Raw genomic sequence first — 14,070 nt, forward strand, 5'->3', positions numbered from 1 at the left:
CAGTGTGCACCTCGCAGTTTCATTTGAGTACAAAACAAACCGCCGAAGAAATGAAAGCAAGCCTGGGAGGGGGGAGGAAATAAACCAAGTCTTTTACACTAAACCTCATTATTATTTACTAGGGAGTGCAAATTTCTTGGGTCCAATGGAGAGGGGGATTTTCTACAGCAAAGGAGAAGAAAATGGCGTTTCTCATTGTAGAAGGACTTCTTTTGGGTATAAAATGGGTAACAAAAGTTTACAATTCCCTGAACTCAAGGTTTGCGAGAGGCAAGCAAGAGTCTGTAGGTACATGCACATGCATCACCCTGCCAAAGAGAGCCTTCTCAAATGCTTTCCATGTTACCCTCTCCCTTCTGCATCACTAAGAATCGGTACAAAGCCCACGGAGATTTTGGATGTGCTCTGACACTTCCCCAGACAAATTTTTTTGAAACTGGAAAGGATTTTTTAAATTTGTTGGCATCAGTTGTTGGGTTTTTTTACAGTGCCCTCCAGTTGCTCTGGTATCCAGGTTGGAATCAAGGTTCAAGCTGCTGCAAGTTCACAGATGTCACAGGGCCCAGTACACCCTGTGTTCACCAGCACAGAGAGGAGACACACTCTCCTGTGAGGCTGAAGGGGGCAAGATCCCCATTCCGTAACTTATTGCCTGATAACTGTCAGCTCAGCTTAACTAATAAAATTTCATCCTTAATTACATCTCTAATAAACCAGTCTCTGTCCTTACCTTCGTACCACCTTAAATTTGTGTTAAATCTCTTAGATAATTACAAAGAGATATCTACCTGTCCCTTAAACTAATGTATACCATATTCTTCCAGGAGCTTCCTTGATGCTTTGCTGACTAAAATATCGGTCATGTTGTTACACTTTTCCACCCATGTTCTAAAAGGAAAATATTTCTGAGTGTGACCAGTACGTATCTACTCTGCAGGCATCCCTTAAGTTATTTTAAATACTCACTTTATTATGAATTAATAATAGACTTCAAGAATTTTTTACTAGAAGGAATCTCAATCCCTCTATTTTCCAATTTCTTCCTCCAGAAGAAACAGTGATTAAAACATCACACCAAATGCTTGAAGTAGTACTGTACATGTAGTGATTATATTCTTCTGGACTTACATTTAACCCAATTTACCTGTAATAACTCATCTTGGTGACTGGTTTCCTTTCCCCTCTTCCCTCACTACCATCACACTACAAAAATTAATAAATCCACATTTTTCTACAATGGTTTCTGAAGTTCTCTACTTTTTTTTCAGTTCTCCTAGCTATCTACTAGTAATTTATCTAGCATAGAAAATACCTGTTTCATTACTGCTGTAATTACACTGTTTTTATTTTATGTTTAAAAGCCTAGGAATCTATAACAAATCTTCTGCTCAACTGTTTAATTCTTTGTCATCAATAATATGCAAAACCCCAGCACCACTAGAAATCAGAATAGTCCCACCATCCACACACACATGAAAAGGCTGGAGCTCTGAAAGCTTTCAGCCTACATGAGCATCCCAGGTTTTACACAGGAGCTGGAGCTAAGATGTTTGAAGATGTCTTTTTAAGGTTACAATACAGGTCAAAGCTTGGGGGGGAAACACAGGGCAGCAGGAGAGAAAAATTAACTTGAATTATTATCAAGTGAGAGCTGGATTAATTCCATTACATTATGATGATTCTGCACTGCAAAGAGGCCATAGATTCTAAAGACTTCAACTCCCTGAGTGCATCTCTGTGTCTCTGAAGACAGAACAATTCATTTTTTTCTGAAGTTTGTCTGCTGCACTTATGAAGTTAACCTTTATTTGCTTCAGTTATTCATCAGCACAAGCCTCTCTCAGGAAGGGTGTGTGAAAAGTACAGATGAAGAACTTCACTGCATTAAAATCTGCATCAGTTGTGTTTAGGACTTTGTTTCACAGTATAATTTACACTCCTCTAACATGTATCTCTTCAAATAATATAAATGTAGCAGTCACTGATAGATCTAATTAATTTGCTTGTGTCCTAATTTAATTATACCTTCAGTTATGCCATACAGAAATACTGACCTTCTAAAGGCTGTGGCTTTCCTACTCTTATCTCACAGCCCTTCCATGGCAGTGGAAAAAAAGGAGCCATCAAAATGAGTGAAGCACTGCACTTGGTCAGTTTTTATTAAAGCAGCCACCTCAGAACTGACTAGGGACAAAAATTGGAGAAAAAAGGAAATTATTTGCTTGGTCTTCGGCAAGAGATTATGTGGCAGCCAAGGCTCTCTTCATTTACCACAACCACTCACAACCAAAACAACCCACTCCAAACCACCAACAAAAGTCGTTCTCATTTTGTTTCAGGTCTGGTGTGATGTTCTTTAACTGATTTTTCACTGAAATTGTACAGCCAGTGCACAGAAAACAAAATGAAGCTGACCTTGTTTGTAGGAATCACAGTCCTTTTCATTCTCGAGTGTAGCACCACTAACTGATAATCCTCCTCCTCCCCTTTCTCTATTCAAAGGAAATGACTTTCCACTGGCTTTTTTTTCTAGCTGCCATGAGATTCATAAATTCCTCTGCACAGAGATTTCAGAAGGCTTGGATTCAAGACCAGTTTTGTCAACAGCTATCTTGGAGCAGCTTTAGAATGACCCATTGATTGTCAGCTCTAGTCAAAACTGTGCTGCAAGGACAGCAGCACCAGAGCTGCCCATGCTGAGTCCAGACACAGCTGCATGTCTGCAGAGCATCATGCCCACAGCAGCAAGCCATGCGTGCATGCAGTGCCACCCAAATGTGCTTGATGGATCCCTGGGCCCCAGGCCAATGTGCCTGCAGGGCACTGTGTTAGCCAAAAGAGTGTGAACTCTGGGCTACAGAAGAAACTGCAGTTCTTTTGCATATGGGAAAAGGCACTGTGCTCCTCCCCATCCACTTCTGATACCAAAATTCTGCTGAGAGATTGTGGTGAAATCTCTTTGGGATTGGCTGGTTGACCTCAAAGTTTGGCCAAAATTCCTTTCTGTAACACGGAGCAAAGAAAGAGGAAGAGGATCTGTGATTATGGCTCGGGCACCCTCTTTTTGAGAAGATGCAAAATTTCCCCTGGACCATTTCCTTTCTAAGGTGTTCTGCTGTAAAACTCCTCTGGTTGAAGCTCTCTAGAAACCTGGAAGAGAAGCAGCACAAAGGCTTCCCTCAGTACCTGGACAACCACAGCATGCACTCACAGATAATGGTGGCACAACCGGAAAGTTTCCAGACAACTTCAGCTATGATGAAGCAAGGACCCCATCTCCATTCAAGCTGACATTTTGAATATATTTTACTCTTGGGGTTTTTGTTTTGATTGCCTCATTTGGCAGGATTATCCTACATGATGGTCAAGTCAAGTCAGATGTCTCTGTTTCCAGCATTAAGTGGAGTGGCAAAACTTTACACCTCCCTCTACCCTGGGACAGACAGGCTGTGACAACCAGAGACAAAGAACTGTCAAAAGAATCTGCCCCAAGTGCAAGTGAACAGGAGGAAAATCATAAATGAGTGGTGGCTGCATCATGAAATGATAAAGCAGAAAAAGGACGGCCCAGGCAGGGCAAAGAGCCAAAGCACACTGGGACTGGCAGACATGTACAAACACAGACAGAGATGTAGATGTAACTTCTATTGTCAACATATATTTTTATAGAGATAATTTTAGAATACTTAACAAGGCTGTACACATTTTCAGTTTGGAAACACAATCTATTTGTTCACTCTTTTTCTATGACTGGACAAAGGGCAATATTTATTGGGTGAAGGGTCTGACAAAGCCTTTAGTGCTGTTAATCACACCAGCTTTCTTGATATATTAAGGCTATTAGGACTTAACTAGATAAAGACGCACATGTTACTAAGTGAATCACCTTCTATCTGTCTAATGGAAACCAAGTGTTGATTTAAGTGGAGTCATCTGTTTAAAAAAGAAATTGAAATAAACCCAAGATTAACAGATGTCACAGAAGGGTCAATGGCGAGCAATGTTGGATCCAAGGCTTTTAAAATGGAAACTTATATGAATATTTTAACTCACTAGAATATTGCTCTCTGCTTGAAAATACGGCATTTAATATAATTTTGTTTAGCTTACAAAACTACATGCATAATTATCTATATGTATGACAGTTTCTGTGTCATTTAAGCATATTCAGACCTCTCCACCCCTAGGTTCCTGGGCTACAAAATGATGTTAGTATATTAATTTCTAGATGATTTAAAATACACTGTCTAAAACAGTCCCAGTACATTTATATTGGCTGGGTTGGTGTGGTTTATGTGTTTATATATGCTGTTCTCAAGTACTGGATGGTTTTAGTATTAATGGGATATGATTATGTTGAACCCTGCACTGGCCAATATAACTATTCAAAACCAGAGGGGTGTTTAAACACAACAACAAAAAGGAATGCTGATTTGTGGTTAAGTCCCAGACGTGGCCTAAGCTGAATTCCTGGCTGTGCCACAGATGCCACTGTGATACCTCAGGCAAGTCACTTCCTGCACCTTAGCTGTAAAGGAGGGAAACAATATTTTTCTTTCTCCCTTCCCTTCTCTATTTTGTGTGCTTAACCTGTCAGAGCAGGAGCTTTCATGCCATGATGGAAATAACAAAGCTGCCAAAGAGGTCCATCCAAAGGGAGGCAGCTGATCAGAATGTTACACCCATGGCATATCAGGTCAATCACACTATGCCAGCTGGGGCTGATGGATGGAACTACTAAGTGGAGCATCACTTAGTTTAGGACAGAAAGAGAGCCTTTGATATGGGTTCACAGCCCTGTGCTAACTGCTGCAACAGTGGGATACTTAAAAAACACGTAAATTCTTGTTGTAATCAAGGGGGTAGGACACAAGAACAGAGATGGATTTGAGAAAACTGTTTTTGTCCTCTTGGTTGCCTGAGCTCCAGGAGTGGTAGGTATATTTTGAACCATGTGCTCATATTCTCCCTTCCATAACTGCCTGATTTTTTTATCTTCCCTCTGACTCCTCCAGCCCTAAGTAGGAGTCAGACAGCAAAGGCTTCTTCTCCTATTTCTCTTCCTGGACCAATTTTGGTTTGCAATTTTTAGCTGAGGGTGGGGAGGGGTGGGGAGATCAGAAGGAGCAGATAGGGTGTCAGAAGGTATGGACATTGTGTAAGAAAGGGAGTATGCCTCCCTTTTCTCTGAATCTTTTCCAAGAGCTGAATAGATTCCAACCCTGAAAAGACTGCAGCCTGAATAGAGTCCTTTCAGCTCCATCCACTTTCCCTCCCTGATACTCAACTGCAAATGAAAATAAAGTATTTTAATTCCAGCAAGATGACTCCAAAACCAGATCTTTGACAAGAAACAATTTCAACTTTGATGCATCTAATTTCAGTAAAGGTCCATCCTGTTGTATCAATTTGCCATTTATGGTGGACTGCACTCATCTGCAACACACATACCAACCCAGGAAAAGCAGAGATGATCTTATGGTCATTTTTTACCCTTTAACCTGTAAGATAGACAAATAAAAATTGTCTGTGTAGCATGTTGTGCACATGTGTTGTTCACTTAAATGCCTTTTCTCTAATCAGCTCTACAGGGTAGTCCATGCAACTGTTCCACATTCTCCCTCGGCATATGCACCATGCATTTCCATTCCACATCAAATGTAAACACTCTCTGCACAAGAATGATGGAGGCTGCGTTTCAAATCTTGCTTGGGTTTATCTCTGAATGCCAGACAAAACAGGCTTTATGTGGTCTGATAAAAGATCGAGTCATCCCCATTTGCAGACCTTACATCCACTTGCATACCCACTCAAACATAAACACCACCAGCAGATTCCCAAAACAGCAACTAATCTGAAGATTGTTTAAAAGATTATTAACTGGCAAGGCATTATTTAATTCCTCCAATATTCCCCCCCCTCCCCAAACTCCTAGACTGTATAGGATATTTTACATGTTAGCTAAAATTCCTCTGGGATAAGCAGGCATCTGTGGGATCATAAGCGCACAGCTACTGCCAGTGTTAAGAATTTTTTATATATATATATGTATGTATGTATATGTAACTCTTTGAATTTGTAAAGGTTTACACTCTGTCCTCAGCATTATGCTTCCCAACTGCTGTCTGCATCCAAAAGTGCTAGAAATTTGCAGTAAAATCTATCAAAACTCACTTAAACAGGAATTGTTCTCTTTAGGAGTATTTTTTTTTTCTTTTTTACTCTTCATAAAATTTGTAGAGAAGTATCACAAACAAATCATGCAAATGAGTCACCAGAGCTTAATTAGTCATTGCTTTCGAGCGCTAGCATAGCCTCTGTGTGCTAGCCTGAACTACCTTCAGCCAGTCGTCTTGAGAATGAAGATCATGTTTTGTATCGCTCAATTTCATTTTTCAGCGCTGAGGAAGTGTACACTCTAATTTCCAGCAAATAAGCTGGTAAAGTGCAGTTCTCTCACTACCTGCAGCTATTTATGCTCAATACTAGATTTCTTCTTTTTCTATATAATCAGATTTACTCTGATCCAAGAGCTGAGGCTTTAGAAACAGACCACAAAACACAAGTGCTTGTAACACTGCTCTGCAGGCCAGGTAAATACACCTAAGCTACTACACCCAGAAACTCTCCTACAGGTTATAGAAAGCATTTAACATAGGTTATACTAAACAATTTCAAAATTTATGCAAAAAATGGACTGGTTTGAATTCGTGCAGTGATAGGATCTAATGATCTTCAAAGAGATAAAATTGGTGCTAACAAACAGATGCAAGCGAAGGCCACTCCAAAGACCTTGAGGTCTTTAAGGTATGGCTCTGCCAGCCCTCCCAGGAACAGGGTACTGCTTACACAGCCTTTGTAAACAGATCAGACCCAAGACACAGCACAGCAATGTTCCATGAGGCTGTGCAGGGGACCAAATCCAGCAGCAAGCAGCTGTATAGAAAAAGCTAGGATAAAAAAGGGTGTCTTGAACAAATTTCTCTGCCCCAGTCTTGTTTCTAATGCAAAGCTTGTAGCACAGTCTTAAAAATAAAAGCATAAGAAAATACATATGCATAAAATCATAGTTTTCCTTTTTTTTTTTTTTTTAACCAACTCATCCCTGACTACTGTTTAAAGTACTTGCTAAAATGGAGTTTACATACAGACATCCTGTTTAATAATCCTCAAGTGAGTCTTTCGCCATGGCTTTGCCTAATCTCTCTCTCAGTTTGTTTCTATTCTAGCTACTGAAGCTTCTGGCAGCAGTGAATCCAGCAAGCAAATATTTTTTTGTTTTAGTTTTTTACCGCGTAAAAATTTAATTTTTTTACCACGACTGATAATTTTATTTTACTGTAGCTGGCAAGATGGGAAGTGTTTGACACTGGACACAGAAATCTGTAGTTTTCCATTGTTTACCTACTGAAATATCATCAGATTGGTAAGAGAAAAGCTATTCAAACTGTAAGGCTGCCTAACAACCTGGGCTGTTGAAGGATGTGCTTAGTTTTAGTCCAATTTATAGAAAATGGGCATCCTCATCACAAAGTTCAGCACGGAAATTGCTTCCGTATGCTTGTACTTCAGCATCTGGAAAAAGACTAAGGATTAAATTAATAGGGATACTTAATCTTCCATATGCCTCAATATTCCTCCACATCCCCCAGGTTATTACTTCTGCATTATTGCAAGAACTACATACAAGATGAATAACTGCTTGGTGGTGTTCGTTTTGATTTTTATTGATTTCAGGTATCTTTTAAAACTCCCAGCCAAACCCACAGCTTTTAGTTCCATTTCCCAGTATTGGGAAGGCAAATCCTCACACAGCTATTGCAGAAGCTGACAATATTTAATACCTGAAATGCCTAGTGCATGCTCAGCCTGTAAAGTGCTGAATATTTCCATGCCAGACACTTTCTTAAGCCATCTCTCTAAGTCATGATTTTAACCTTGCCTTCCAGCACTGGCCAGAAAGTTGGGTTGTTTGTCAGTCTTTTGCCATCAATACCTATTCAATTAAATTCAATTAATTAATTCATTACTATCCAATTAAAAAGAAAAAAAAAGCCAAAATGTGCCACAAGGGCAACATCAGTCAAGGCTATTCTTATGTTTGCACTAATTGCTCTGCTACCCTAGGAAGCATGGTAACTGTTCCCAGGCTACAGAATGACATTAAAACAGAGGAAAAACCCACCAAGGTTTGATCCTCTGTTAGATAATGCAGTTGTTTCACATGAAACTGAAAAACTGGCTGCACATGAAGAATTATTTTAGGTGAACAAGCTGTCAACATGAAACTTGGTATTTCTGAACTCAGGATGATGTAGATGGTATAATACTTTCTAAGAGGTTAAACTATCTAATATGTGCTCATTGGGTCATAAGAATGGAGCATCAAATAATGAGACATAAATAAGTACAGATCTATATTTTCATTTATGACAGAAATGCTGTCATAAAAGTAACACATCCATGCTGCTGAGCAAAACTATGTCACAACAACGAAAAGAAGTCATCTCAAAGGTATACAACTTTAATAAAGCTTAATGCTTCTGCCTAGCCATGACGAGGGAAAACTAAAATGTTGACTCCTCAGGTCAAAGGAATGACCTATCACCTTTAAATTCTCTCTGCAGCATGTCCTAAACTTTTCTGCATTGAATGGGCTGAGCTCAACATTAGAAATGGCATTATTAGAATATGCCTTATGATATACTAATAAAGCGTATTTATTCACATTACAGTAAGATTCCTCTGCAATGCGTAACTCAAGTTCACACATTTTCAAGCAAATCAACAAGATAAATAAATCAGATATGAAATCTTTTGCAATGGGGAACTGTTAATTGATTAGAAAGCAAGAGTGGAAAAGAGCAAGAATGAAGTCAGAAACTAGACCGAGACTTGTCAATGGTCATTTAGTTCCTTGGAGCTGCTTTCAACATGATCCCAGTCAAGCTGGTTTCTAACACATGTATGTATAAGATCAATACTCCATTGAAACAATTACAGAAAACTATTTAGCTAGAATAATATGTCATACCATGTACATAAATGTTGTAAGATGCAGCATTCATCACTTTTTGAAAGCCACCTCAAACAAGCCTTTGCACCTATTTTTCTTTAAAAGTTACATAGTCAGCATTCACTGCAAAAAAGGTATCAAATATTTATTATATCCTTACAATTTTACTGGCCTCTATATGTTTAGCAATCACAGACATGGTAGATGGAAGACAGGAAACCAAATCAACATAACCAGAACTCAAAAGGCCTGTGAGAAGTACACTGCCTTCCAGCTTTGGCTTCCAAGATCAGTTCAGATTTCCACTAGTCAACTCAACAAGCACAGCAGCACATATCTTAGGGTAGATGTTTTCATGTGATAGATGTGTTTTTAATTGATTTTAAAAGTGGTGCTATCTGCTTTCCAAGTAAATCTGAGAAAATGCAATGATGTCTATGTTGCTTCTTGGGTTAGTACTGGTTAGAATATAAGGGTTCACCTTCTCAGCTAGAAGCATGCAAAATGTGTAAAAGCTTGCAATTAATATTGTCTTACAGAACTGTTTGAGTCACATTAAAAGGTGTTACATGTCTCATTACCACATATATCCTGTACAAACAGAAATCTCCATTTAAATCTCTACAATAGAAATTTTTGCAACTCCTAATAACTCCTGATGTTTCATGCAACTGAAAAAGATTATTACAGGATTTTAATTCTGACTTTGGCAATCCTCGTATTAATACTGTACTTACTGTCAGATACAGGAACAATTCTGAGTATATAAGAAGGGATGCCCAGAAAACTGCCTTGGATTGCTAGAAACCTTCTTGAAAGGCAAACTTTAAAGGGTTCAAGTCATTGCAGAAGATTAAGTTCTATTTTCAAAACAACAGAGAGGATAATGTCTACTGCTCAAAATGGTTTTAAATTTTTTTTGTAAATCTGGGTTGTGTTATTCTACTCTGGGAGGTCCACAGGCAGGACCTATAGACAGCTGGGGCAGTCTGGTTTGCAAGGACAACAGGGAGAGTCCAGGGACTGACCACTTTTAGCCTTCACTGCATATTCTGGATGATTTTGTGCAGTGCCCATATTTGAGACTGAATTTCCTTAGGGCAGCCAAAGCAGCAAGCCTGGCTGATCACCTGAGAAGTGCAAACTGCGCCTGTTATAGCTAAATTAATGGCTGGCAAAAGGCTGAAAAAGAACAGATTAATGTGAAAATTAAAAAGCTAGCATTGCAGTCATTTATAGCCAAGCTAAAATTAGTGCAGTGAAAGGAAAATAGGAGCTGCAGGACACGGAATTTCCCAAGTGTGCTGTGGGCTTGCTCCTGGCTGGAGCTGCTGGGCACACCCAGAATTAAGTCCCTGGCAGGCAGCGCTTGCGGCATGAGGATGAAGAGTGCTGTGTGAGGAGGAAGGGCACTGTGCACACACAGCTGGGCCCATCTGGAAAAACTGTTTTTGATTTTGAGCTTGGTAGCAAGCCAGCTGTGGCCAGGTTCCTTGAGGGTAGGCTGAATAGTCACTCACAGATGTTTCAAGGATGAAAAGAGAAGGCTGGTCACCGCAAATAAATTGATTTGCTGCTGTAATCCTGCTCAACCACATTCCCTGAGGTATCTGCATGCACGCTCTTGGACAGGGGATGTGAGCCCCTCTGGGTGCTGCACTCCTGCTGGGCAGCCCCCTGCACCCAGCACAGCAGGACACCTTTAGGAGGGCACAGCACTTGCCACCCTCTGCTTTGTAAGCAACAGAGAGCAATGGCAAAGTCAAAATATGCCGTGATTACGTGCTGGATTTCTTTTCACAAAGGCCTACCAGGCTGTGCAGTCTCTAGTCACATTCACCAAACCACCTTTTCAGGGTCTTGCCAAAATTACAGCACTCAGCAGGAAGGATTCTGCAGGAAGGTTCTTGCAAGTGTGATTCATCCCTTTGGCTTTTGTACGAAATAATCTTTAGGTTCAGGATCACAAGCTGTGTATATCACAAGGTCGAAGTTTCAGTGCACAAAAAACTCTCTCCCTTAAATGAGCATACTCCTAAATTTGCAGCAGAAAACACAACATTTTGCTGATGTCAATACGTGAAAATTCAGGTTTTTGCCATAAAGGATCATAATTTTTGTAAATACACTGCTGTTTAAGCTTTTTATTTTAAAATGTCCCTTTTAGGTGCCATCCCCACAGCACTGCTGGCTGTACATAGCCCTCCTCTGACTTACAGGAGACTTTTCAAATGCCTAAGAGGTATTTAGATGCTGACACTAGCCTGCAGCACTGAAAATATCTCCTCCTGCAGTCCAAGACTGAAAAATAATTCACAAACCAAATGGGATGAAACTGTTTAAAATATTTTGTCACCTTAAACACCACCTGATATCCTTAATAGAGTGTTCAGCTCAGGAAGGATTTAACTGTATGTTGAAAGCATACCAAGCACCATGTACTTTATGGGAAAGAGAGGCCAATCTCTGAGAGCAAAAATACCAAAAAATTAGCTTTGGCCACCATGTACAGCTGCAGCAAAAATGTGATTCTAGCATTGCCAGTGTGTTTTTATGTTAACCACTGTTTGCTGAGTCCAACTGAAATTCTCTATTTTTAGCCTTTCAGCTACTTTCAGATAAAATTCCTGCAGATAGGACTAGCTGTATAGGGCAGATAACATACAACTCTGAAACCACAGATGACCTCATGCAACTGCAAAGAAAGAAGGGTCTGTTACTTAAAACAAGGCTAAAATTTAACCCAGCTATACTAAAATTATACAGGGAGTGTTTTACAGTCCCATTACAAGACATAAAAACCCAGTCACCATAAATTCACGGTGTACTTATTTGTAAGGATGTAAAAAAGAGTAATTAATAACCCCCAAACAGCTTATCTCTGAGCCAGTACAACGCCAAGGCTTTCCCAGGCTCACTGGAGATTTTACAAATAGCACTGAGAAGCTGCTTTAGCTGCCATTTGAGAATTATTTGTCCACACTGAAAAGTCATTGCTCTTTGTCACAAGACATTTCTTAGTGTTCCACACTTTTAGTTGACATTATGGAGAGAAAATAAATAAATGTAATCCAAACTTTCTGGAAAGGGTTTCCATGTGTAAGAACACATATTAACCACAGATATGAGGGAGCACAGCACAGTGATTCTTTTTTGCACTAAATACATTCTACTTTCCTCTCTTCAACTCTTCCCCTGTGTCCCCCATATACCAAAAGAAACCAGTTTCCTTTAAAACACCATTATTTCCAGGAGAGTGAAGTGCAGTTCTGAGTACTGTCATTCAAGTTTACTAAAGTAATGCAGAAGAAGTGTGTAAGGAACAGGCATGTCACAAGTGAATCAATGCAGATCAGGGTGCTGGTTTGTAGTCCTTGGGATGTACTGCTCACAACTCTTTTGGTTTGCAGAATATTTGCTGATATTTCTTCAGAACAAAACCTTCATGAGGTTACCACATACTTCCAGTAGTGGAAGAAACACTGAAAGTTTTTTTCCTCAGGAAAAAGTTTCAGTCTTAACAACTAAAGAACAGATACTAAGGTCCAATACATGAGTGAAATAACTCTAAAGTAAAGAAATGTTTTCACTACCTCACCAAATCACTCTAAGAGATCAGTAAAAGATTCAAAATATTTTTCTTAACTCTTCCTTTCTTTCCTAAATACCAGCATAGGAAAACCTGTATTTTCTAAAAATGACACAACCTCTACCATGACAATGAACCTCTACCTGTCATCTATTTTCTCAAGCACGGCCAGCATTGAAATAAAGGCTTACAATGCACTTAACTGCTGTAATTATACAACAAGTCTGATTTTTTTGGATTCATGTCACTTGGAAGGAGAAACTCCACTTACCATAAGGAATGAAAACCAAGATGGAACAAGGTTTGCTATTTCCCTCTCTAAGGAATTGTAGGTGGACTTATGTAAACAACAGAGCAAAGATCAAAGGCAAATCTTGGGGGCCATAATATACTGAGTTATTAAAGGAACAGAGCCTTTTATCTATTTCGGAGGAAGGAAGTAAAGCACTGAGACATATGTAATATATGCAATTAAAAATAAAATACCCAAGTGAGTCCCAAAAGTGACTGAAATCAATTAAATTCAGGTTTCTTTCCTTATTCTGTTAAAGTGATGAGAACCAAAAATGCAATCTGTGACAAAAATTAGACTCCATCACCTGGAAAAGCCAGGCATTAAACTCTATTTTAAGTTGAATTTTCCTTCACATCCTATGAAACAAGCACTGTTCAATCACAAACCATGTCCTCATTCACTGCCAGTTCAACTGAGCCTTACCTTGTCCTCCACTCTGTTCAGCCTGGCACCAACCGTGTTATTTCCTCGATCTTTGCTTTTCTCTGTGGAACAAGAAACACTTTCAAATTAATATATGGTGGTATAACAAAATAGCAGCAAACCACAACAGGGTGTGTTTAACTAGCCCACCAACACCGCATAACTGAACACCCTTACCAGGCCAATAGATCCATTCCTTAAAAGTAGTTTTCTGTTTCTTTTTATAGCATTGGCCCACGCCAGGGCTTTTAATAGCCCTGAGTGTAAGGCATTTTTAATCTTAGTTTTATGCTTTAACCACGGACAGCAAAAATGTTCCCAATTTAGTTAATGTTTTAGTTGCCACTTAAAAACAATCTGCTACTATGCAAAGGACTCTACAGCCAAGTTGAATAACACATTTGGTAACATTCTATCTTTTCCCCCCACTATAAACTATACAGAAAGATGAGTTTGCAAATGACAAAAACAGAGAGTTTTCATTAGTCAGACTTGTCACAAACAAATGTAGTCCTTTGTGCTCCATTTCCAGTGTCTTTTCAATGCTATCAAAGATCTATGTGAATATAACAAACTTCATAGGAACTCTGTTCTTAGCACACCAATTTATTGAATATATGGTGAGTCTCAGAAAGACTAGAGGCAATATTTTGAAGACTTCAGTGAAAGTAGGTCCTTTAAGAATCTAAATAAGAACAACCCTAATTTAAAAGTGTTGATGACTAAATATAATTGCTAATGCTTAAT

General features: G+C 39.3%; 1 protein-coding gene across 1 annotated transcript in view; it reads right to left on the minus strand.

Moving 5' to 3' along the window:
- The window catches only part of KCNQ1 (potassium voltage-gated channel subfamily Q member 1), a 329,407-nt gene that overhangs the window by 87,880 nt on the left and 227,457 nt on the right, over positions 1-14,070 (minus strand). Inside the window, exon 17 of the mRNA XM_058806463.1 lies at positions 13,324-13,385. Within this exon, the coding sequence (XP_058662446.1) occupies positions 13,324-13,385 (62 nt within the window). The remainder of the gene's footprint in view (positions 1-13,323; positions 13,386-14,070) is intronic.

This window comes from Ammospiza caudacuta, chromosome 6, assembly GCF_027887145.1.
Source record: "Ammospiza caudacuta isolate bAmmCau1 chromosome 6, bAmmCau1.pri, whole genome shotgun sequence".
Classification (NCBI taxonomy): Eukaryota; Metazoa; Chordata; class Aves; order Passeriformes; family Passerellidae; genus Ammospiza; species Ammospiza caudacuta.